General features: G+C 36.6%; 4 protein-coding genes across 6 annotated transcripts; 3 read left to right on the top strand and 1 right to left on the bottom strand.

Moving 5' to 3' along the window:
* Nucleotides 1–908: 908 nt before the first annotated feature.
* On the top strand, nt 909–7,281 carry CYLD (ubiquitin carboxyl-terminal hydrolase CYLD). Of its 3 annotated transcripts, XM_015172950.3 has the most exons (11): nt 910–1,502; nt 1,572–1,928; nt 2,184–2,406; nt 4,447–4,672; nt 4,825–5,003; nt 5,192–5,346; nt 5,400–5,618; nt 5,685–5,919; nt 6,309–6,450; nt 6,505–6,701; nt 7,029–7,281. In XM_015172950.3, the coding sequence occupies exons 1-11, from the start codon at nt 987–989 to the stop codon at nt 7,220–7,222; spliced, it is 2,643 nt and encodes an 880-aa protein (XP_015028436.1). In that variant the 5' UTR covers nt 910–986; the 3' UTR covers nt 7,223–7,281. The 3 variants fall into 3 exon arrangements, with proteins under 3 accessions (XP_002052385.2, XP_015028436.1, XP_015028435.1); XM_002052349.4 differs by having other exon boundaries at nt 909–1,502; nt 1,572–2,406; XM_015172949.3 differs by lacking the exons at nt 910–1,502; nt 1,572–1,928; nt 2,184–2,406 and adding an exon at nt 3,368–3,584.
* A 1,175-nt stretch (nt 7,282–8,456) lies between these two features.
* Ufd4 (ubiquitin fusion-degradation 4-like) lies at nt 8,457–20,931 on the bottom strand. Its single transcript, XM_002052350.4, has 8 exons — nt 20,755–20,931; nt 19,058–19,106; nt 18,358–18,497; nt 15,967–17,668; nt 15,519–15,747; nt 15,242–15,460; nt 9,013–14,572; nt 8,457–8,955 (listed from the first exon to the last, which is right to left on the bottom strand). Exons 3-8 carry the CDS (start codon nt 18,495–18,497, stop codon nt 8,673–8,675), a joined length of 8,133 nt encoding a protein of 2,710 aa, XP_002052386.1. The 5' UTR covers nt 19,058–19,106; nt 20,755–20,931; the 3' UTR covers nt 8,457–8,672.
* A 949-nt stretch (nt 20,932–21,880) lies between these two features.
* Mdh1 (malate dehydrogenase 1) lies at nt 21,881–24,204 on the top strand. The gene is made up of 2 exons (XM_002052351.4): nt 21,881–22,023; nt 23,050–24,204. Exons 1-2 carry the CDS (start codon nt 22,021–22,023, stop codon nt 24,046–24,048), a joined length of 1,002 nt encoding a protein of 333 aa, XP_002052387.1. The 5' UTR covers nt 21,881–22,020; the 3' UTR covers nt 24,049–24,204.
* A 1,113-nt stretch (nt 24,205–25,317) lies between these two features.
* On the top strand, nt 25,318–26,004 carry LOC6629060 (uncharacterized). The gene has a single exon (XM_002052352.4). It carries the CDS (start codon nt 25,318–25,320, stop codon nt 26,002–26,004), a length of 687 nt encoding a protein of 228 aa, XP_002052388.2.
* Nucleotides 26,005–26,644: the final 640 nt, after the last annotated feature.

The raw sequence follows: 26,644 nt of genomic DNA, 5'->3' as shown, positions 1-26,644 counted from the left end.
AGTATGTAGTTAATCCTAAGGACAGCCTCCTGTACGGGAAATTTATCCTCCGTTTAATCTCCGGCGAACACCACTCTATCGTAGACTGAGTTCTATAACTTTGCTTTGAGTGCTTTACTCTAGCAGTTTCTTCCGATCTATTGTCCGTTTTTCGCATCCGAGTATTGGCTACTTGTCGCGATTTCCGCATACCCAACATAACACAACGCGTGTGACATTCCCTGACTGGGTGTCCCTCCTGCGCACACTTGAATGTCCTGCCTGTAACGGAATCCAGCCCCAGTATCTTGGCTCATCACTCGATAAGTAACCTCCGCGGGAGCAGTCGCTGGTGGAGCTGAAACGCTTCCGCAGGGATCTGTCGTTTGGGTCACACTGGGCGGTCCCCGGAACGTGATGGGTAACAGGGTAGCATCATGGCTGTACAAAACTCATAACTTTTACACTGGACGGATTTTCAGCGGCCTGACTGTATAATTTTTCTGTTTTTTTTTTTAGCAATGGTTTATGGGTCTAAAATACTTCCGAATACCAAACATCTCATATAAGCAGTTTTATAATTGTGATTGTATTATATTATATACAGTGCCAACTGCTCGTAGCTGCATTTGGTGTTGGTAGAAGAAAATTCAAAGAGCAATCTTATTTGTCATATATAATTTTCCTTAAACAATTTAATAATTCATGAACATTTGTTCACTTGTTCGTCGTTTACGTTTTAATTGTCACTTAATAGCGGCTTTTTGGTGCTGCAGATATATCGATAAATTGCTGCTTATGATGATGCCAGTAACGGTGACAACACGTTATAAGTCTTACATTTGTTTTGTACGCATAAACGTTGGTGTTGAACAAATCCAAACCGTGACTTAAATAGTTATCGATAACTTTACGTATATCTACTTTATTCAACTTTGATTAAACTTATTTGTTATTAGTAATCTTTATTTTGAATTTAGATTATTTATATATGCTAGTAGATTTTGATGGAAACTAAACCAAAATATTCCAAATATGCGCTCGTAAATCGTCAGATTGAGCTTACCAAATCTGGATGTATTTCTTCTTCAGACGTTGACTGCAATGTTAACGTTAACAATACCAATACACGCACTGACAAGCTAATGGTGTTGCCTGGGTCATCAATAAAGATTATTGGGACACCAGACGGTAAAGAAAGTGAGAAATGTATTGTTCAGATCTTAGATTTCAATACTTATACAAATACGCAATTTTACGAAATCAAGTCAAGCTATTTGGTAAGAGTAGCAGACGACATTTGGCCATTTGTCATCAGCATTGCAAATCTGGAAAGTCGATTGCGTCTGGTGTGCAATAAGGAGCAATGCCTCTGGTTGACTACTTTGAAGCTGAACGATCTGGTCAGTGTGCAAGGCGAATTGTTTAAAAAGGGCAATTTGTGTTTTGATTGTATTGTGCGTTACATTGGTCCAGTGGAGGAACTGAATCCCGTAGGATACTTTTTTGGATTGGAAATTTTGGTGCGTATAAGTCGTTTGTCATAAGTAAACCGTTATTTATATATATATATATATATATATATATTTTAGCATCTGAATAGTGGACACTCGCCGCAGGCCAAGGACATTCCATTCGCAACAAAATATTTGAATTGCGAACCCCATTTATCAATATTTGCCACTGCGGATTGGATAGCTCCCGTCTCAAGTGAACTTAAACATAAATTATCTGCAAAAAAGTTCATGAATGATACTATTGAACGAGTGTACACTGCCATATTGCCGGCAAACTTGAATCTTCATGCTCAGCGAAGCGATAACAAGTACAAGAAACGACAGCCCACGGCTCAGTTTTATGATAGTTTGCCAGGCAATAGCACAGATAAACCGGAAGGCGAAATTATGACCGAGTCTATCAAAACTGATGAAAGGATGCCCATAAACGAAGTAAATAAATGTAATAATAAGGAACTTAAAACATATTTAAGCAATTTTCCGGCATCTTCGGAGCGAAAGAGCACAAATCAAGCAAAAAGTGCGACAAGCCTTCGTAAAAATATTGCTAGCGAAAAAGATCTATTTGGTATAAAAAATAGAACGGAATCAAGCATTAATGAAAGGGATATTATAATCATAAATAAAAGTGACATTGAAGAGTCCACTAAGAATGAGCATAATGTATTCATTGTTAATAATCCTCAGGAAAAAGAAAACGTGGACCTAGCCGATTTGCTAGGCACGAATTGGCCAACAAATGCTGGAGGAGCTGGTATGATGTTAAACCGAACACAATCAGTAGCGAAAACTTCTGACAATAAATTGGAAGCATGTCCATCATCTAGCTTGACGTGTGAAAGTTTTTCCAAAAATAATGAAAAATGTACGGACCTATCTACTTCACCTTTAGATGTCAAATCAAATCTTGGTAAGAACTAGAATAGTCTGCGCCCTAAGCCCAATTAAGTTAATCACTCTACGCAATAAGTATGTATCTAATTTTAATTGTCTCCAAGACTTGCTCAAGGAAAAGTTTCGGATACAAGGGAAGTGGATTTTGCAAAAAGTGTTAAACACGAATCAAATGAATTTTTTTTTAGAACACATCAAAAAGTTAATGCCTAACGGAGCGGAAATAAGAAAGTTGTGACTAGGTGATAAATTGGTCGAAAAATGTCCTCTTGTATAATAGTACTAACTAACTACCACTCACTGTTACTACTCAGTGAGCACAGCACAGTCAGTTGCCTCCACATGGAACAATACTTTCAAGCGAATTTCCTCAAGATTATTTAAGAGACACGTTTGCTATTAAGAAGAGTAATTTTATTCTCTCGACATCAATTGCAGGGCTCTCAATTTTTTGTATCCATTTGCAAACACATTCATGCGAGTGCTTTATTTTGTTAGTATTCGATTAAAATTTGTGTTTCAAACATTATTCTCAATAGAAGTCTGTGTATTTGATGTTTGTTTTGTTATAGTTTTCATTTATATAAATCAAATTTTAAATAACACTAAAGCGAGAAAAATGCAACGGGCCGAAAGCACTAGAAATATATGTATTTATAGACTTTCATTTTGTACACGTATAGAAAGCACGTGAATCATTAATAGAATATTGGCCAAAAAAATACTACATATTTTTCGTGATCAAGTGAATTTTTTCATAAAAACAAAATATTAATATTAGACCCGTTTTACTCATGTGTATCTTCAGTTATTTCTAACGAATGAAACATTTCTCAAAATTCGTTTTAATTTTGAATTATTCGTAGCAACAAAATTAAAAAACAGGGTATATTATAGGCAACTATTCCTAATAACTTTACTATTTTTATATTTGTAAATACAAACACATGGTATACATAACTTTAAACGCGCAACATGTCGAAAAAGTGTGTGTCTTTCATTATTCATATACATAAATAGGAGCACACAGTCGATCATTAGAAGTTTTTGTTGCAATCATTGTTTAAAACAATCATCACAAACATAAATATATATTGGCTGGGAAAATCACATATAAATATTCGTTAAATATGTACAATATTCCGTTGACTGTTTTGGAGTTCAATGCACCGAGAAGAGAAATCTGCTTTGAAGGTATTTATTTATAGATTTTTTTAATTTTACTTCACAGAGTGAAGTCTCCGGGTCTGTCCGTGATAGTCTTATTTGCCATGTAGACTGCTCGTAAAAGACTGCCTTCATATGAGATCGACCCAAAAATATAGTAGAAATCCAACAATTGCGATAATTGTAGTTTGTTTGTAGATTTGCAATTTGGAAGATCAAAGTTGCACAAATCAACTACCTAGAGATGAATGAAGAAAGACGACAAGTATACGATGGATTTTAATCGATGTTCGGCTATAAAGCTACGGCAGCGGCTGTTTTATGATGATGTTCAGAACATGAAAATATAAAACTGACCTGCATTCTAGCTCTTAGAGTTTTCAAGATGCTTGCGTTCATACACACGGACAATTAGTCGGACAGATAGACTGACGGACATGGCTAGATCGATTCTTCTATTGATGTTGATCAAGAATATATATATAGTTTATGGGGTCAGAGATGTTTCATTCTGCCTGTAACATACATTTATACAAATACATGATACACTTTATATCCATTTTTAATATGTTCAGGGTATATAAATGGGGATTTAAAATCCGGTTATATTATAAAATTAAATAAAGTGAGGAATGCACAAAACTCACAAAGTCGGTTCGCTTAAGATTCTATTTCTGAATCTGGACCGAGAACTGCAAACAAGATTAAATAGTACCATGTAATTTAAAAATAAATGTAGCAAATGTAATTTCAATGATAGTAACCCTGTGATATCATCTTAAAACTACATTTTTGCAAGAGAAATATATAGCTTTAATAAGCTTTGAGGGTTCTTGTTTCCAAAATATAACTGAACTAATGCTTATTCATTTTTATATATACATTTTAGAGATAAACAATTCAAATTACCAGCAGTTATCGGAAATACCTGGCACAAAGCTAACAATCGGATCTCTCGTTGAGGTTTCGGATTCTGGACCTAGTGATTTTTATGGTGTAATTCGTTGGATCGGCATTCCTCCAAATTCAACAAACATAATGGTTGGCATTGAAGTTGAAGATGATCCAAACTTAAGGAATCTGAGCACATCTGATGGAACTTATAATGGTGTTCGGTAAGTTAATGTAAACAACTTAAAGCCGTTTTTATATTGTTGAAAAAGTTGATGGCAGTTGTCAAGAGAACATTTCGCCTTTTTCGCGATTAAAATTTAAATTGGAATTTATTTTAAAAACATAATATTGAGCTAGCTTTAATGTTTTTCAGATTGTTTAAATGTCGTGAAGGTGGAGCTATTTTTGTACCGTCTAATAAATGTGCAAGTGACCATAGGTTCGTCGATACAGAGGGCAGCTGTTTAGTTGGCACGATATCACCTGACGTTAACGGAATAAAATTTGGCCACGTTGATTGTCCATCAGTGTTAGGGGCCGTTCCACCATTGGGTAAGTATATAAACCATCCTTGCATAGGAATGCACATTTTCCACGCATTGAATCATAGAACGCAATATATATTATTTTATTATATATATTATTATTATGTATTAAATGCGCGTTCCACAATCGATATTTATTGACTGATGTGACCTCTCATTATAAAACTGATTTGTTTAATCAATCTTTTTTTTCAGGTGTGCAAAATGTAGATGAATTAGAAGAGATATGCGGAAAATTTAAAGGCATTCAGGGACACCACAATTCTTGCTATTTAGACGCAACATTGTTCTCAATGTTTACTTTTACCAGTGTCTTTGATTCCATTTTATATAGAAGGCCAGACCCTCAGGTAATTGTAAACCTCAAAATAACAAATTTCTTTTATAATTTGTTTTGTTTTAGGATATTTCACATTATAGGGCTGTTCAAAACGTTTTACGTGATGAGATAGTTAATCCATTGCGAAAGAATGTTTTCGTTCGTGCTGATCGTGTCATGAAACTGCGTAAATTTTTGGATCAACTTAGTTCCGTAAGTGGTTTGACCAGCGAGGAAAAAGATCCAGAAGAGTTTTTAAACAGTTTGTTATCCCAAATAATGAAAGTGGAACCATTTTTAAAAGTACGTTTTACTTTTTATAATATATTTTTTTATATAATAATATATATACAAATTTGTTTCTTTTAGCTAAGCTCTGGACAAGATTCTTATTTTTATCAACTGTTTGTAGAGAAAGATGAGCGATTGACATTTCCGACGGTGCAGCAACTTTTCGAACAAAGCTTTCATTCGTCCGATATAAAATTAAAAGAAGTTCCGTCATGTCTCATAATTCAAATGCCTCGTTTTGGAAAGAGCTACAAAATGTATCCTCGAATTTTACCATCCCAATTTCTGGATATTACAGATATAATTGAAGATTGTAAGTTAACAGAAATAGTTCAAATGTTTTTTATTTCGATTCTCAAAGAAAATAATTGTGAATATTGTAGTCCATCAACAAAAAGTAAACCCCAAGACAGGCTTGCAGTTTTTGCTTCAAATCTTAGACATTTATTTGCCATTCATTAAATTCAGAACCAAAAGTCGAAACAACCATTTCTATCTACTTTAAGCTGAAAAACAATTATTCGTTCATACAACCTTTTCCATCTAAGAAGAAGGAATTTGCGAGAAGTGTAATACGCGTATCAAATTAATTTTTACAGAGATGGATAAAAATGATAAAAAAATTTTTTTTTGAGATATTCAGGATTTAACAAATAAACTTTAAGTTGATGTTATTTTAATTTCCTTTTTATATTTAATTAGCACCCCGTCAGTGTACCGTTTGTGGAAAACTTGCAGAATACGAATGCCGCGAATGTTTTGGTTGTTTGCAGGCCGGCTCTGGCCTTGATTACACAGCCTTTTGTCAGAAATGCCTTAACACAGTTCACATGCATGCAAAAAGGTTAGTTTTTCATTAGTAATTACGCTTTGACAAACATGCTTTACATATTTTCAGAGCCAACCACAAATCTAAAAAACTTTCTGTGCCAAGAGACTTTAAAGTAATGGCCGATCACATGATTTTACCAAGACTTTACATGGATCTCTTTGCCGTTGTATGTATAGAAACTTCGCATTATGTAGCATTCGTGAAAGCAGGCTCGGGACCAGATGCTCCATGGTGCTTTTTTGATTCAATGGCTGATAGAAAAGGTATATATAACCAAATAGTACATTTTTATTTATTGTTGTAGCTTATAGCAAGTCAAATAGCTAAAAAAAAAAGCTTTGCAGCTCGTACCGTTTGGACTGTATTTGGATTTTATTATACTTAAGACAAACAGACAAACTTGTGTAGAAAAAGCTGACAATCGCTCAGACGGACATGACTATATCGACTAGCTACAACGACGACTTCTATGCTCTATTTTATATAGAAGTATATTTTGATAAATTCATGAAGGAATTTTCTGTGCACATTCTAACTTATTTTTTGTTTTTAAAATAAAATAATAATTCTTATATTTAAAAATTCTATAGGTGAAAAAAACGGATATAATATACCAGAAATGATATCCGTTCGAGAATTGCCTAAGTGGTTATCTGACGAGGGCGCCCGACACATTAATGAAAGGTCCGTGAAGGACAAAGACTTACCTGAACACGCGAAGCGTCTGTTTTGCGACGCGTATATGTGTATGTACCAAAGCACTGATGTTATGATGTACCATTAATGATTTTTTTTTAATGTTAAAATATATTTTGAGCCAATAAACAATTTAAAATAATGCAATATTACCTATTTCATTGATTAGGGTATTGACTTCATTCAATTTGATTTAAAATTTAATATATTAAGTTTAAGTGCAAATGTGTAGCTTAAAGGCTTAAACAAAAATTGAATACCTGTCGATCTGAGGACGAGCTGGTAAGCAGCATAAAGTGGCTGCTAGTCAATTTGTTTGGTTCTTAGACGGTAGTTTTACCGCAATCAGACGGACAGACAGACGGACATGGTTTTGCCTGTAACAAACCTTTGCACAAATACATTATCCCCTTTTCAGCCATGATTTTTGGCTCTAAATCGCACGGAGTTATCGATTATCCGGGCACTAGAAGAACCTACGTTGATCTGCATTCATACATACGGACGGACAGACAGACGGACATGGTTAGATAGACTCGGCTTTAAATGCTTATTTGGTCGGAAATGCTTCCTTTTGCCTGTAACAAACAAATACATTATACCCTTTTCAGCCATGTCCGGCTTGAGTTCACACTTCACATACTTGGCGGAGTCGCAAAACATAATTGGCCAATAGTAACTCTGAGCTAATATTAAAACTGTTTTACTCACGCCTTGATGTCCAGCCGTGGGAGCTTCATGACATTCCCGCAGCATCCTCTGTCGTTGATCATTGGCTATCCAGTTGCCAGGAAATGTAGTATTTTTCATCCGACCGATGGCCCAACTGACTATACAGTTGCCCAATTTCCCCTATATAGCCAGAAAACTTGGCCGGCTCTTAGGCGATCCTAGAACGCATACTCGCGAAACATTTGTAGGAACAGTCAGGGCAACCCAAAACAGTGCGTTTGTCAAGTTGTCCTTCAACTGACGCAATGCTTGCTTCTGTTCCTCATCGTATGATCATTAAATAGCAATTTAAAGTAAAAATTAGTCGGCGCCCTAAGGCTTTGCATCGCTTCCACCTTCTCCGGATCGGTTCGTATCACATTCTTTCGATTTCCGCTAATCACATGTCCAAGATAACCTCACCGTGAGATAATTGATCCGAGGGATAAGGTTAGCGTCCGGAATGAAGTTCGCGTTGAGTTACCGGTAATCGATGCACATGCGCCACACTCCTGTCTTTTTCTTGACGATTGAGTCGCGGACTACGTGACGGCTCGATGGCTCCTGCCTCTGCTCTTTTGTTTGTCCTATTAGTTTAGCCTTCCTCAGAATCCAATTTAACATCAAGGCAATTTATTAAAATAAGTAATTATCCGACTATTTTTTTTTAGTTGAATTTATAACTAAGCAATTATTGTTTTACAATGTTTCGGACATTAATTGCAATTGTTATTTACCAGAACGTTTAGTATTTACATATTTTTAGATTTTTTAAAATATCTAAACCGGTTCAAATTTTAATTAACAATGTAAATAAACACACTTTTTTAATTTAAGTGAAAACCTTTCTCCTTAGTTGCTGTTAATAATCGATCCTTCATTATTTCCTCAGACGGGTAGTCGGGAAGTTTCAAGTAATGAACACAAGTGTTCACTGATGGATAACTTCCTTGTCCAGCGTCAACCTTGCGTACTACTGTAAGTCTCGGATGTAAATTGGCCAATCCTCCCGGAGGCAGGCTACTACAGCCAGTGGTAAATTGCAAAAAAGCTTTACGTTCAGTTCCCGACAAGCTTAACAGAACGTTAACAAAACGTAAAAATCCAGGACTGAACAAAAAGAATTGAATTAGCAAAAACTTTAATTTGAAGTAATGGGAGCCTCACCTATCTTTGGAGTAACCCAGTTTCGGCTCGGTGTACGCCATTAGATCTTCGCGGTTCCATTGGGGATATTGCTCGCCACATATCATCATTCTAGCCTCGGATGGGTTAAATGCGGCTAGTTTAGTCAAAGGAAAAACTTCGCAAAACCCGTCATGAAATGCCTGCATTTGCTTGGCAATACCATCGTGTAACATAAAGTTGAGAAGCAATTCGCAGTATGCTTCTAGATTATTTATATTGACTTCAGTTGCATAACCATTTGGAATAAGCTCTGCATATGTGTATCCATACACAGACGAGCTAGGTAAATATGTAAAGGAAAGGGCCAAATCGTCCAGTGATACTTCTATATTATTTTTAGTGCGCAATTTAAGATTCTTGACCAATTCAGATTTTTCTTCCATGCTTAGACTTTCATCTAAATCAATTGCTTGTTTACGCATTAACAAGTCTTGTAGTTCAATTAAAAATTGATAGCGCGTTGGATCGATTTCTCTTAGGTTTTCAATGTTTAGAATTCCACTAAACCAGTTGAACTGTGTAAAATCCTCGTTTAAAACTTGAGAATATGTATTTGCAAACTCGGAATCTTTTGAAGCAACTGAGCTCGCCATCAGATCTTGGAAATGTGTATTGGCTTTGAGCTTTAAATCATTTCGTGATAATACTTTGTTGTGACAAAGTAATTGTAGAAAGGATTTTGACAAAGGCATATCAACAAGTCGCATATCCTGCAAAACTTTAGCTATGAAAACTCCAAAGAACCAGAAATACTTCGATACCTGCTCACATAGTTCGGAATTTTGTGGCAGAGGTGCTGGGAATAATCCATGCTCACGCCTGTTAACATAATAGCCTATTGGTTTTGAAGTGTCTTCAATATTGTGAAATTGTGGTGTGTCTTGAGCTTCGGTTAAATCATCATCACAAAGCCACATACACAAATCCGCTCGTTGAATTTCTGCAGCTACTAAAGCATAGAATTCAAGTGTTGGTCCCAATCCTGTGCCTTCTTCATCTAAAAATTCGACTTCAAGTACAGACTTTCGATTACAATGAGCTTTCATGACTTGAATAGCCCATTTTAGTAAATCCTTATTTCGTGGAACTTTGACCCGCTCGTGCTTTAATCGTCCAACTCGGAAGTCGTGCTGATCGTCTCGACGCGGACTCATAATAGGAATCCTTTGCCGCTCCGTTGTAATATCACGTTGAGATTGTAAACAAACAATGCTTCTAGATGCTCCGAATGCAGTACAGTTAAAATATAATTGTCTAGTTTCAAATGGGAATAAAAATGGGCAAGACTGATTTAAATCTTCGCACCAATTGGGAAGTGCGTTGCTTGAAAGAACGAGAGGATCGTGAATTTGTTGTTGTAATTTATTGGTAATTTTTTTGCTCATGAATAGCTCAGCTGGTAAAAAGGAACGTTTCGGTGAATTAGTACACTGAACTCCGCTTTCTATTTCACATTGGTTGAGTGCGTTGATCTGGGTTAGCAATTCAAGAACGTCCTCAACGGAGCATAATGTATTATCTGTAATGCTCAATCCTCCATGCACTGGGGAATTTGGAGATAATGTAGAAGCTCCGCTTCGAGATGAAACTCCTGGCGTTTTTTGACCTTCTTCTGATTCCATATATGAAGATTCTTTAACAGTTGGAAATGTTTCTCTATAAACAATTGTGTATGTTGGTTCCCATAATTTGCGAAATTTATCATTTTTATTCATTTGACTATTTTGAAGCAGTTCCTGTACGGCTCGAAATATAGTCCACTCACTATTATCCAAGTCAATTTCAACATCTGGAACTCCTCCCACACCTGGGCCACGTAATTTCAAGCCGAGCATTGTCTGATCAGCAGTTATTTGCCCGGTTTGCTGAAAGTTTTCCATGTTTGTATCTGGCGCACAAATTTCCAAATCCGAAGTTTGATTCACATTTGTACGACCCGGCCTGGGATCAAAAGCAGGTATTAAGGCAGAAAACTGCCTTTTTAAAACAAATTCGTCATCCCATGATTTGCGCTTGCTTACACCTGCCAATCTATTTTCCAAGGATTCATCATCCATAAATGTTAATAGATTTCGCGAAACCATAACTTGTAAAAGTGTATTTCCCACTTCTTCATACTCGTCCTCGTTTTCTTCTTCGTCATTTTCTTCCTCCATATCATCTTCATCTTCCATGTCGCCTAGCAATGTGGGGGCTCTGCAGCTTTCTAAAAAGTCTTCTAGAGACACTTGTTCACTATCACTCGAAGTAGAAGTTAAGCTCATTGTTAACGTTGGATTAACTGATGATGTTGCCTGTTGACTAACTTTTTTATTAGTTGGATTCGATGATGAAGTGTTGTCTCCATTATTGGATGAAAGACTAGGATAGCTTTGCGCTGTGCTTAATAAACCGGAATGAAAATTACTCGATAAAGCCAACTTTACTAAGCTTGTTACCGAGTTGGGTCCTCTGGCAAAAAATGAGCTTGCTCCTACGTTCTGATTACTATGCTCGTTTTTATTAACATTCGTGTTGTTTGACTGATTTCCAATATCATTGTTGGTATCTTGTGAAGTCCGACGACGCGCAATCGCTGTGAATGTTTCCAATAAACCAGTATGTACTGCCACTTCTGACGTTGACGATACTTCCGAAGATGTCGTTAAGTTGGGCACGCTGATGCTCATTTGGTTAGAAACGGAAACAACATCATTTGAAATTTGCGGATTAATAATATTGTCGATTTGACCTGGGAAATTTGAAATCTGTGTCGTGCTATCTGAACTATCCAAATTTTGGCGAGGTGTAGAGGAATTCACCGCTTCGTTACTCGCACCATCCAAGGTGTCACTTTTTTGAAGACTGTCATGTTGTATGAGTACCGAGACCTTTGCATTCCCTTTCGGCTCCGATGACACATTTGAACGAGGTATGTGTAGTTCATCTGATGATAGTATGTTATTAGTATTGTTACGTAACATGTCTACACCATCACGCATTTTATCTATTATTTCGCGAGTTTCGGTTGGAAGCTGTGAAACACAATGAGAATTCGATGAGTTTATTTGCCTTAAATTTATCAACAGCCCTTTTGCCAAATTGTTGACGGAATTATTAGCATTCATTTTATTGTTTTCTTCAATATAAGGTCTTCGTTTAATATCCTTTGATACGACCGAAGTACCCTCGCTGGGCTTTGCGCTACTGGCTTCCTTTGAAACTTCAACAATTGACAAGCTCTCTGAAATGGGGGCCAAGTCTGACACATTATTTAAGTTAATTGCTTGCATTGAATTATTAATTGTAGAAAGATCTGCAATGTGTTGTAATTCACGAATTAAGGGTGACGGAATATTCGTTGTAGCTAAGGATGTTTGCTCGGAACTAGATTCATCGTATTGAGCTTGGGTTTCCTTTTTTAAAGCCGCATTCGCTTGGTTGGTTGTAATATGAGTCTTTGCTGATATGAATACGTTTTCGGCAATGGTCTCTACAGTTTGTTTCCAAGCAAGGTTGTCAGCTGAAACAGTTTGATTGGATGCATCTTCTGGGTTTTTATTTATCTCGGTAGCTTCGGGAAGAGATGGAGTGGAGCTAGATTTTCGAGATGTTAGCACGTTTGTCTTATCCGTTTTTTTTGGTCCAGGACCTGAAGCAACTGGTAGAGTTGAATTAACTCCTTCGAAGATAGAAACACTTTCTAAGTTTGCTAATTTTAAATCGTATTTGCCTTCAGCACCCATTCGATAGGAGTTTCTTACACCATGGTCCCACTTTACATCAATCCAACCATTGTGTATTTCTCCAGTTATAGTACCTTGACACGAACCATCCTGATCATCCCAACGCCAATCTACTCCACGAACTACTCGTGCTCCACTAGTAATATGTTTCAATTGAGCTCGAATTTGGCGTCGCTCACGCCGTGTTTTAGCTTCTGCTTCTTTTATGGTTTTGCCAATATCATCACAAACACCTACGACGCGTCCATAAATTTCCAAACCACTTAGACTCAAATAATGTGTTTGACCAGATGCATTTCGACCATTTTGCTGGATCCTAATATGACGATATCCTTTTGTATCATCAGAAGTACAAACAATTGGCCAAGTAGCTGTGCTTCCCGGTTCTGCTAAGCTTTTATCATCAACATGACTAATAAGAGTAGTCCAGTTAATACCGTCCTTTGATGCTTGTAAAAGCCAATTTCGTAGTGCAGAACGTCCATATCCACGAGCATGCCGCAAGGTGTATGCAGTAGGCACAATACATACTCCAAGGTCGATTGAAAACCACGCCTTTTTATTATCTTTAGTGTGACAGTTCAGAGAAACGGCATCACGTGACAATATATCTTCTAGTTTTCCATACGGCAACGTTTTACCCTCCGAACTGGTGACTTGCACAAGACCGTATTGTGCAGGATTGACCCATTCACATGTTCTTCCGTTCGATCCGATGTAATAGATTAAACCTTCTTCATCGAAATCAAAATTGTATGTAAACGAAATATCTTGTTTCTGTTCACGCAACTTTTTTAAGTATAAAAATGTAGAGCGATCAAGGTCATACCATTGCTTAGCGACCATTTTTAGTAAGTATTTTGCAAGCTGGCCAACTGTTGCTAGAGGTTCGACCTTTAAAGTGCGACCCGTTCTATCAAAAAGTGTGCTTTCAGAAGAAGCGCGCTCCAGTCGAAATCGTAGTCGTTTCTGAAGTATTTGTAGGCCATAACCAGTTCCCGGAGCGTCATACAGAAACAATGGAAGTTTCTCAGTGCTTTCCAATACAGCAACAAGTTTTTGTATTAAGATACTAGCCGTATTTTTCGTATTATATATTTTTGATTCATCGCACTCTCCAAAAATACACTTTTTAAATATATCAATGCGTTCCTTTAGCATTTTATTTGTTTTGCAACGGGACGAATTAAATTCCCAATAGTTATTGGACAAAACAGCAACCAAGGCTTGCACAAGGCCCGACGAGTGCATTTCATATGCACTCACAACGCCATCCTCATGAATTAATTGGGAAAGGTTTGTTAGTGCCGACACTAGGATTTTCGACCAATTGCTGTTGCAACACGAACGTTGCTCCTCAATAGCAAAATTGATTTGCTTTACGATAGCAGCTAATTTTGCAACAGCGCCACGCGGTGTTACTTGAGCGGTCTTAAAGTATTTATTATAAATTTCCCGAGAAACGTTTGACACTTGAACCTTTTGAATGTCTGTCTTTGACTTTGTTCTTTTCTTTTTTTCCGTAGCCCATCCCGAGGCAAAATCTGCACCTAAAGACGTTTCCGCTGTGAACGTATGCTTTGTGCCTCTGTTACTTTCAAAGATAAATCCTTGCACATCATCTTGCAATATCGTCACTTGGTGACCTTCGGTGTTGTGAATTTGCAATTGATTAGGTTTATGTGATTGCAGCACCCAATTTCCCACCACGAGTCTTAATACAGAAACAGTGGGCAATATGGGCTGTGATGGCGTGCCTGGGCTGACGCTGGATCGTGCTCGAACCAGTTTTTCTAGAAACTCACCACGATTTTCTGCAACAAAAATATTATAATTTATAACTAAACTTCACTCTCGTCTTAATATTATTTTGGATTTTGCTAATACAAATATGCGCTCAAACTTTTAAGTATCCTGAATGGCGAAAACCCTTTTTAAATCTACTGCCTTTCCGATTCTTGCGTTTAACTAATGAGTCTAGTCACCATATTATTTAATTTGTTAAGACAGAATTGCAGAAATATTTTTTTGATTAACTTGATGGAACTGTTTTCGGGATGCGTGTATGTGTGTTGCACGAAAATTAGTAAAGTTTTTTTTAAATAGTTAACCATGCCAGCAACGTAAAGACGGCAGTTCTCTCTCTTATCTTTTTCGTAGTTTGAGTCGGTATCGGAGATAAAGAGTTCAACCATCTCCTATTTAAGCCGGATCATCGCTTGGCTGTCAGCATATATACAGATACATTTGCTAGCTTAGAAAGCATTGCCTATTATGTGGGTTATTATCCTACTCTCTGTCCAGAACGTAGTTGCCCTCTTGCTTATCTATCATGTACCATCTAACTGCTGTATGGCCATTTTTGGTTTCTGACATACATATTATATAATATAATAATAATTATTTAGAATAGCATAGGTGCTAGCTCTGTTTATAGCTAATCCAGCACAGCGCACAGATAAGGTACTGTTATTTATATTTACCAGAGCTATCGTTTCCATTTTCTGGACTTCCACTTGAGTACATCGTGGCTAATTTCCCATCAAGTATAAATCTGAACCAGCCATTAGAACCATTGGAAAGCTCTAACGCAGCAGAATCTGACCAAACGTATAAACAATCACGGCCTCGGCATATGCTCCAATCCCGCCAATGATAAGGTTTGCCTTGAAAAATCTCTTTAGCATCCTCAACCAAATCATCTACAATCAAATATTTCACATATTAGTTTTCGTATTAAAGAAATAGTAATAAACTTACCGGGTGCTGATCTATGGGCCATACAAAAGGCTTGTCCTTTTTGTGTTGAGCACAGATCTGACGAGCTTGACGGGAATTGAGGTGAGCTATTGTTGTCACCCTGATCCATTAATGCTTGTACTTTGGAAAATACTCCCAATCTCGCGAAATGCTCAAGAAATTCCTCTTGCGTCTTACACATAAGTTCCTCAATAATGTTTAGAATTATTACATGCCCATCTTCATCATCCTGCAAAAAAAACAAAAACAGAGCATTTTATAAATAAAGGTATGTTTTATGTGTGTCTAACGCCTTTAAAACGTTTGTTTTTTAAAATAATTTTCAACTGGTGTTATAATTTGAACAATGCGTTGCGGTAAGTGAGACTGGCGAATTTTTGCTTTGGGTAAGAGCTTAAGTGTTATCAATTTATCTTAAAGAATTGATTTATAATTTTCAATTGTTTACCTCACTATCCAAAACGCTGGCGATAACTTCAGTTAACAAGTTCCCAACACTTTGAGTGGCTCTTGAAGTTGTCGGTTCATCACACTTTTTGCAGATGCTTTTAAGAACCGAGGGATGCGCATATTGTACAATTTTTTTAATAAGTCCCAAACTGGCTCGCCGTACACTAGGCAGCATAGAACTCTGAAATGTCTGACAAAATATGGGCAAAAGTAGCTTTAAATAGATAGGTGCCATTTCAGGGTCACCGCGTGGTTCAATCGATGTTTGCAGTTGTCCGTCCTTGCTTGCAAGTATATGTCCAGAAGACATCCATTCTCCAGGGGATTGTAAAATAGCGGCAACTTCACGGTGACCATCGTCTGATCTTTCACGTGCTTTATCTAGCGGTGTTTTTCCATCTTCATCACGTAAATCTGGATAAGCTCCAAATTTGAGCAAAATCTTTGCGATACCGGGGCGCCCAAAGCAGGCAGCATAGTGAAGGGATGAACTCCTTTGACCTTTGTTAACATCTGCTCCCTTTTCACATAAATATTCAACCATCTCTAAGGTTCCAAAAGCAGATGCCCAATTTAATAGAGTCTGCCCGACGTCGTCCATACAATTAACATCAACGCCGCATGTTTCGATTGCCTCCTGCAAAGCTTCAGTATCTTTAGACCGTATGCAGTCTATTAATTGGCGATGAGTTCGATCAGTACTGGAGTCGTTTCGTTTTGGTCGCGGAGCCAATTGACTTTGACTGGAGTTTCCGCTTCCCCTGTTTAAGGCCTGACGCCCTTCAAACAGAAGAAGAAGCAATAAATCTGCAAAGCGCATGCAGTCAAGAACGCATCGTTCATCGCCCTTTAAGGCTCTTTCAATTGCATCAGGCAGCTGAGACCTTAAAATATCGCGCGTTATTGAGGGTGAGCCACGACACAAAGTTGACAAGAGCGAAATTGTTGTTGAAATGGATTGAGGCGACCGAAGTTCACTTGCTTGAATTTTGCCAGCTGCACTTACGGACGATCCAGAAACATTCTCATTTAGTCTGTCTGAGTTCTGGTTTGTATGAAGAGGTCCACTTAACTTTGATGAAGATAGGGGGTGACTGTTGCCGCTGCCACCTGCGCTTTCGAGACGTTTAAGCAATTCCGTAACCAGCCCATATTCAGCAAGGGGAGCGGGATCAATCCATTTCCTTGTAAAGCGGTCAGCCACAGAGGCAAAGCATTTTAGGGCACCATCCGATACAAGTGCATCTTCATGTTGTAATAAAGTGCTCAAACTTTCAACGCAATTTTCTATACAAGGTGAATTGGGTTCCACTTTAGTACAGAGACGTGAAACAACAGCCATGGCAGAATGTAATGTGTCCTTATGAACTTGGGATCCACAGTCTCGAATAAATGATAAAACACAATTCAAGCCACTGCCTTCAAAAACTGCTCCTGCTTCTCTACTGCAAATAAGTTCAAGAACTTTAATGCATTGCTCTGCAAGATCGCGCGATGTTCGTGAAGAAAGATCTGCAACAACTAAACGGTTGCAGATGGCTTTAATAGCGCCATCAATTGAAACAATTCTTCGTGTACACTCCGCAGACACATCCAGATAGTATGTTATGGCGCGTGCAGTAACTTCAAGTACATTTTCTGGTGCAAGCTCATCTAAAAATATCTTGCATAGGGCTGGCAAAAATGTTCGAGGCGGACAGCTGAAAAAATAAAACGAACAAAATGAGTAGGTCAAAAAAAAAGTTTATAACATGTATAAATAATATGCGATTTATGTTTTCTCTGGAATTTTCTTTTCTACTTTGACTATATAGTTATGCGATTTATAATAATCATATCATAATAATTTCATCTAGTTGATTATTACCTAGCTCCGCTGCTAAATTAAAAAAAAAAACATTTTCGTAAAAGTACATCCTAATTTTGAATCCACTGATATAAAGTCCAATACGATAGGACTATAAACAAAAAAGGTCTTTGGAAATAAATGAATGTTTCGGCAAATGAGGAATGGATACAAAGTGTCTCTTATTATTTACTAAAATTGCCCAAAAAACAGGATATCGATATCGATTTTTATCGATTACTTGGAAACGGAGTAAGTTATCGATTATCGGAAACAAACTCGATCTGCGCAGGCACTAGATGCACCTACATCAAAAATGTAAAGTCTATAGCTCTTATATGTTCTGACGGACGGACGGACGGACAGACAGAAGGATATGGCTAGATCGACTCGGCTATTGATGCTGATCAAGAATATATATATACTTTATGGGGTCGGAGTTGCTTCCTTCTGCCTGTTACATACACTTGGATTTTGCACAAACACAAATTACCCTTATACCCATTTTTGATGGGTTCAGGGTATAAAAACAAACCAATTTACCTTTCGAAACATCGATCCACATTATCAGACATCAGAAGGAGCATACATAGCTGCTCTAATGCAATCAATTGCATATCTCTTTCATCTCCTTGGCCCATGGACAACCACTCCAGTAACGTTTCTGGATCAACATCGCCCATCTGTAATTATTATGTTATTAATAATTTTAATTTACATCCTATAAATGATAAATTATCTGTATACATATACTAGAAAGAACATGTCAATTTTGATTCTACCTCTTAAAACCTATAAGATTTGTCAAAAACCCGGATTTCGATATCGATTTTTATTGCTTAATGATTGCTTAGAAATGGGGAAAAAAAGCGAGCACTAGGAGGATCTACGTTGAAACTTTGAAGCTTCTTATTCTAATAGATTATGAGAACGGCACGTTCATACACGTGCAAGCCTCAGGCAGGCAACGTATATAATTTGCGCCTAACGAGTTGAAACCTGAAACACACACCTTATGCAAGGAGTTAAAGGACGTCTTCACAAATTTTATTGATTTCACCCTGAGCCCTATGAAAATATATAAAAGGTGTATAATGGCAACGATAACGTTTCTCAACAATCGATATAAATCGATTTCGAAATCCTCCCTTTAAGCGCATTGATTAGGTTTTAGCTAAAGTCACTAACTTTAGCCTCATTTTTAATGCTTTTGTCTGTTTAGCTTATTCTCTAATATACTTACATTGACTTTTTAATTTCCAATAAAGTACACAATTTGGGGATAGCTATATCTGAAAATACGAGGAACAGAAATTTAGTAACTTTTATAAAGTAAAAAAAAAATATTTACCAATATCTTTAGGTTTATAATAAAAAAGCAAGTTAAAGTGCACAAGTCGACAGCATTCGAAACATTCAAGATTTTCTTATCACATGTGCAAAAATGTATTCATAATTAACTTTGGTTAGTCATTCAGGACAAACAGTTGTATATACAGATAAATAGCAATTCCTAAGACAATAGCTCTATAAATAACTTTTTCTTTTTTACAAGCAATCTGGGTAGGAATTCACTAAATGGAAACAAGTGTTGCCCGATTTGGATATACATTAGCCTAACCTACATATTTTAATTTGATGCCTATAGCTTTTAAAAGGTCCAATCAGAAAATGATTTGGTTAACTGTGGGTGCGTTTATCGTTATACACCAGAGTGTAGCTATAAAGTTAAAGATTCTATTCAAGAAGCTGGTGACTGGTCATTTCAATATCGATTTATCGTTATCGATCATCGGACTTATGGTACTGCGCGGGAGCTAGGAGGATCTACGATAAAAATTCCCCTTGCGTTCATACATTAGGACGGATAAACAGACGGATATAGCTATATCGACTCGATTTTTGATGCTTAAATATATATACTTTATGAGGTCTTGGCATTTATAAGTTTCACTATGCTTCCGACTTATTAACAAAATCAAACCAACTACGGGTCACTAAATCATATAGCTGACATTGAAACGATCGGTTCCAGAGTAGGCTCTGACATAAGAATCTTTTTTGTTTATAAAGACATCTTACCCAAACTAGCACCCCCCCCCCCCCAAAAAAAAAAAAAAATTGAACTACTATATCATATAGCTGACATAGGAACCATCGGACGAAAACTAAGAACTTTTATGGAAAACTTTTTTGTGTTAAGATAACTTGGGCAAAATCGATAATAATCGATTTTGTACATGTCCCGGAATTTATAATAGCTAAAGAACCGCGATTTGGTATATAGCTTGAATATAAATTCAGAATATATCACTTTTAGAATAATACCCCTCCCCTCTCCGCGCACACCCAACAACACCAACACTTCGACATCGACTAATATTCGCATTTTTGTAGCAATGTACATGCAATATTATTTTCTAAAATCAAAACATTGTAATTATTTAATATTTCTGGAATCTTCCGAGAGTATATGATGCGTAGCTTCGCTTGTGTCGTGAATTAATAGAAAGCTACATATGTACATACATATATATTTAAACAAAAGATTATTATACACATATTTGTAAGGCTAATTTCCGATATTTTGCAAGGAAATAATTGATTTTTCACTTTGAAAACTATTAATTTAATGGATTGTAATCGCTTTACGATTGTGTTTTTCGAAATCTTTAGGCATTGCAAGTTTTTTTTACGCTTTTCATTTGCTCTGTCAATATGTGCATAAGTGAATTTACATACATTCATACAACTCATATACATACACACCCAGTAATTGCGTTCTTATTTTACATTAATTTTAAGCAAAAGTATATGCACATTTTAGTATGTTTTAGTGTTAATTAGTCAGTGACAAGAACTTATTTTATAAAATGTGTTTATCTTTTTAATACGTTTGCTTCTGTGAGCTCACACAAAGTAAGCCAATTGAGTATTTACCTGAAGCAGCATAACTTGGCACTGCATATCTCCGGCCTATGAAAGTTTTTAGCTTTACTTAAATGCACATTTGCAAATTTTTCACAAGTTATTTCAGCATTAAATTTTATAATTTAATATTGCCTAAAATTAAATGTCTATTGAAAACACATAAATATGTTACATACATTCACTTAGAGCTGGGAACAATTCGATTTAGTTCAAGTTGTATCGATTATTTATTCAATGGTAAGAAAAACATGTAACGAATATGAGTATCGCCAAATTACAATTGTGATATTATTTCGTTATTAAGCATGTGCTACACCACTCACTATCATTCCGGTTCGCAAAAATGTTAAAACTCTTAGAAGATTTTACAAACTTTTTAAACAATCTTATTCACTATGTGACTTCACACGAGATATTCAGCTGTCTCAATAAAAACATACACTTACATGTAACTAATGTGTTACATTTGCCACTATCGGCAGCGTTGATATTTATTTATAAGGTTATCTAAGTATCGGTAGGTTGGCACACAAACGCTGGTGCACCAAAAGCGAGAGGATTGCAACGCCACTCACACGATCCACTGCGCTTCAAATATGTACTCGCCCGAGGAAAAATATAAGCCTTGAATATTTATTGTACCTGGCACACACTTAACACTTTTTAAAAATGGTTTGTGCCGAACAAAAAATTAAAAATATAATATATATATATATATATACATTACTTGTGTCAACATAGAAGTGTTTTTAGAATGAATTTAAATTTCATTGTAATTTCCCTAAGGAAAATCTAAAATGCATGTAAAAATTTACAAAATGCATGTGATGCCCCCAAATATCCCATATGGACATAGCTCAAAATTTCTTATCAGTCAAAACCCAACCGTTCCATAAGGTTTGCCCTTTCTTCATAGTAAAAACTGCGCGATCTTTACCTCCGAGGAGATCAGTTCTATTCTATTAGCTTTGTTTAAAATTCACGTTTTTTCCCAACACCTCGAATGGCTGCTATTTATAAAAATGTTAGATGTTAGTTGCCAATGTGAGCGCAGTTTCACATCTTCCACAAATTTCATCCGCTTCTCAAACATGTAGTCAGTGTGAATTGACTATCGATTACATTTTTTGATAGTTCTGGTTAATGTATCGGCAAGCTATCGGGAGTCGGTAAAACATGGTAGATACATCGATTTCAATGTACCTTACATCACTACTTTATATCAATTATTGTAGAAGGTTTTATTTTTCGGTTGGAGAGACAATATAATAAATAATGGTAAGATTAAACCATAAAATCCAAATTAACAGCGATATTTTTTTAAGACTTAGTCACATACGTAACATGCATAAATAATATGCGATTGCTTGAATTTCGGTAATTAAAACAAATAACATTCATTTGACCTTATTTATTCTAAATAACAAATACAGGCAAAGTCTTCATATTTAAAAACGGAGCTTTTTGACAAATCTCACACATTGAATGTCATACATATATAGATATATATTATATACATGCATTTGTATTATATATGAGACCTAAAACCATTATACCCACTTAGGGTAGATAATATTTATGTAAGAATTCAAATATTAATAATAAACCTTTGAACCTAATAAGCGATTTGTGATCCAAGAAGAAGAAAATCATAGATTTAATTGTAGGTTCTATCAACGTCCGGCTAAATAATCGCACTTTACTCGCTAAATACTTAATATTGAGATAACACTAGAATGATAAATTCATGTACATCCGTGTCCTCTAGGCTAATCTAGATAGAATACGACAATAAATTGCTAAAGCAGCCTCATTTATTAGTTGGAAAAATGACTTACAAATAGACCAGACATTTATTTTCAAGTCGGCTTTATGACATAGAATCGCTATATTCAACAGCCTATTGCAAGGCAGCATAATTGGTCTGTAAGATTACAATGCATGTCAACAAGTTACGAGCTATGTTTGCGTTTGACCTCTAAAGATTGAGGAACTGATTTGGGGTCATGCGAACCTTCATCTTCTATTATCTATTTGTGCTTATCACCACCATATTTAACCAAGGCTCATCTGCCTTACTCTCATTTATTTGAGATATGATTATTATCTACTAGTTGTAGTAGTTGTAGGTAGGACTCTGTTTAGGAGTATTTAATAGATTCAGGTTGAGCATATGACTGATGCCAAGAAGGCGGCTCAATGATTAAGTATTTCACTGTATCTTAAACCTAAATAGATTGTGCAATTAGCAAAGAGTTGAGTAATTTGTATAATAATTTTAATTCCGTCTCTTAATTTTGACAGGCTGAACCGATTCGTGTTGTTGTTACCGGTGCTGCTGGTCAAATAGCTTATTCCTTGCTGTACATGATTGCAAGAGGAGAAGTTTTTGGAAAGGATCAACCGCTTATTTTGCATCTCCTCGATATTCCGCCAATGGTGGGTGTCCTGGAAGGTGTTGTAATGGAACTTTCCGATTGCGCATTGCCACTATTGCGCAAAGTTGTGCCTACAACGGACCCACTAGTAGGATTCAAAGATGTTTCGGCAGCTTTTCTTGTGGGTGCCATGCCCCGCAAGGAGGGAATGGAACGCAAAGATTTGCTATCCGCTAACGTAAAAATATTCAAAGTACAAGGCGAAGCTCTTGACAAGGTGGCGAAAAAAGATGTTAAAGTGCTTGTAGTCGGAAATCCGGCGAATACCAATGCGTTAGTTTGTGCCAACTACGCACCATCGATTCCACGTGAAAACTTCTCAGCCATGACTCGCCTTGACCAAAATCGTGCATCATCACAGATCGCAAATAAGCTCGGTGTTCCAATTACTCATGTTAGTAATATAATAATCTGGGGTAATCATTCCTCTACGCAATACCCAGATGCTAGCCAAGGAAAAGTCCTGATAAACAATGAATGGAAATCTGTCGCTGATGCACTTGGCGACAATGCCTATCTCGAAGGCCAATTTATTGACACCGTTCAGAAACGTGGCGCAGCTGTTATTGCAGCCCGCAAAATGTCGTCTGCCATGTCAGCAGCAAAGGCTGCCTGCGACCATATGCATGACTGGTGGAATGGCACAGCACCAGGCAAATTTGTATCCATGGGTGTGTTTTCAGATGGCAGCTATAACTCGCCGAAGGACGTGGTGTTCTCATTTCCAGTGGAGATTAAAAACAAGCAATGGAAAATAGTTGAGAACTTATCGGTTAGTAGTTTTGGACAGACAAAGCTGGACTTGACTGCTAAGGAATTGCAGGAGGAAAAAAATGAAGCATTGTCCGTATTGGATTCGAATTGACTAGCCGGCGTAGGGGACTCAAAATTGTAAGGAGCTTCTGTGCCAATTGCATATTTTGTGTTTGTTTGACAGCTATTTTACGTGTTATGCATTTATAAAATGTTTATACAATGTTTGTAAATAATATAAAAAATAAAAATATTCCATGCTACGTAATTATTAGATTCTTTACATTCTTATTGTCAAGGATTAAGCGAGTTGAACAAGTTTCAAATGATTTTTCATATAGATCTTTGGAAATAAATTTGAACACGAAACGTGACCCGCCAAGTCATTGATCCCCATTTCTACAAAGAAGGAATGCATTTTTCGAAAAGTGTCAAACATCCCTCAATAGAATTTGAGGAGATCTGCGATCGGATGGTAAGCAAAAAAATTGCATACAAATGTTTTTCGCGACTTTTCCATAAATTCAGGTAGAATTTCCCGAAACACCGTCTCAACTTGCGACCTCCTCAGGTCCAGCTCTTTCGGATTTAGCTGTGCGTTGATCACCAAACAGTCAGTCAGTCCGAACAAACAGTTTTATACATAGAGATATTAAATTAGTTCCGTAGTACATCTTTTGAAATTAAACATTTGAATTTGTTTAATGTATATTGGTAATCGATAAGAATCGATACAAATCCTGTTTTTAGGCAATTTTCTAGGCCTTTACGAGTTACAGTCTCCAAACTTAACATGCAGCTTGTAGAATACGTATATTTTGCACAAGCTGCTACCCTTAAATAAAATAAAATGTCAATGTCAACCACCAATTCAAGACAAAACTTAAAAGCAATGAAATATATTTTGAATTTTTAAGAGAAGCTGTGTTATCGAATTTTGTATCATGAGCTCATAAAACATGATGTGACGTTAACGCGTAAATTGAACAGCGACCAAGTGAGAACGACTTGAAAATTATAATTATAATACTAATATATAAACGTTTACCAGCACTATTAAAAAAATTGTAAATAATAGAGTAAGAAAAAGTTTTATGCTAAAGTAAAGTGTCATTGTATCAAATATTCTCGCAAATATCCATCTAAATCAGCCTTGGAAGTGAATTTATTATATTATTTTGTTCAATAAAATAGGCAAAGACAACAAAGAAAAATGTCAACAGAGGAGCTGCCAGCTGATTTGGATAAGCTGAAAATAACTCCAAAAAATGAACATAAAAAATTATGTGATAGAAATCCATTTTATACTCCAATTGCAATTTCGAATAATCAGACAAACGAGTCACCTATTCAATGTACAAAACAAATAATTCATCGTAAAATGCGTCGAATTCGACGCAGATCCGAAAGCAACATGGACGACTTTCAAATTAAGAAATCAGATGCTCCAGCTGCTGCAGATAGTTTTGAAATTGTGAATCATCTACGCTGCCTGCCCGGAGTGAATAAACTGCAATTGAAAAGAAGCAATATTGCACCATCGAAAAGAAATCTGCTGCGCGAGCCAGTATTACGGATAGCACACGATAATCTGCATACGAAATGCGGGCTTGGTACCCGTGTCCGTCGAACGATTCCCTTGAGTTTCGATGAAAGGAATCACACAAATTTTCATAAGCCTCGAACAAATATTTGCATTAAATCCAGTACAAACGGCATTTGCAGCTTTCGGGATCTGATAAGTGAATGCAATATCTTGCTAGATGAGTCCAAGTCCAAAAAGGAAACCTTGGACAACAGCCAGCACCAATCCAAGAACTTCATGCTATGCCAAACAAGAGGAGCATCCGCACAAAAAGGAATTGGTCACAAACCCAACTCACGTGACCCAACTAGCGTTACCTCAGGCTCCAGACTCTCATGCTCCCAGGAGGCAAGCAACAATGCACACAACGCCAGCCCGAGCAATTGCGACGATGTCACAATTGTTGAGCTGGCCAGCTACTTCGACACCATGGTGCACATTCCTAAAAAGATGTCGTCGATGGCAGAGATGATGTATATTTAAGAATTGGCACTGCCAAAATTTTGTTGGATTTACATTTGTGAATATTTTAACTTGTATATAAGCGAAATATATTTGAATGAGTGTCATTAGGTTAAAACTAAGCGTTATAAACTGTATATGCATATTCTGATTAAATTATAGATATAGAAATTATTTAGTAAAAGAATTTTAAATGAATCTTTAATTTGAAGCAAATCTCATTTTTTCGGCGTTCAATCTTTGTTCTAACATATTCATCTATAGTTTCTAAGGGAGCTATACGTAATAAAGTATTTATTTTTAGCAATAAGCTTTTATTTTTTTTTTTAATTTCAATGCCTTGTGCGGAGCTATGTATGAGAATTTTAAAGTATGCATATGCACTTTCTGCATCGTTCTCGGCCCAAAGAGGAGCTCGATCTGAGTTGCGGAGAGATTTTTTGATCGAACTTTACCAGTGCTGACTAATGGCAACGGGTGAACGGAGCGGGCAGAACATACAAAGCGACGCGAGAAACCCCAGCCCCCAAAATTTCAAGTCTCATATCAGTTTTGAGATCGAGGATATATACGGACGTGGCTAGATCGACTAACTATTAATGCTACCAATGCTGACCAAGAATATATACACTTTATAGGTTCGGAGATCTTGCCTTCTGCC

Source organism: Drosophila virilis, chromosome 4 (genome assembly GCF_030788295.1).
Source record: "Drosophila virilis strain 15010-1051.87 chromosome 4, Dvir_AGI_RSII-ME, whole genome shotgun sequence".
NCBI classification, from domain to species: Eukaryota; Metazoa; Arthropoda; class Insecta; order Diptera; family Drosophilidae; genus Drosophila; species Drosophila virilis.
This window is presented reverse-complemented; position numbering and strand designations above follow the sequence as displayed.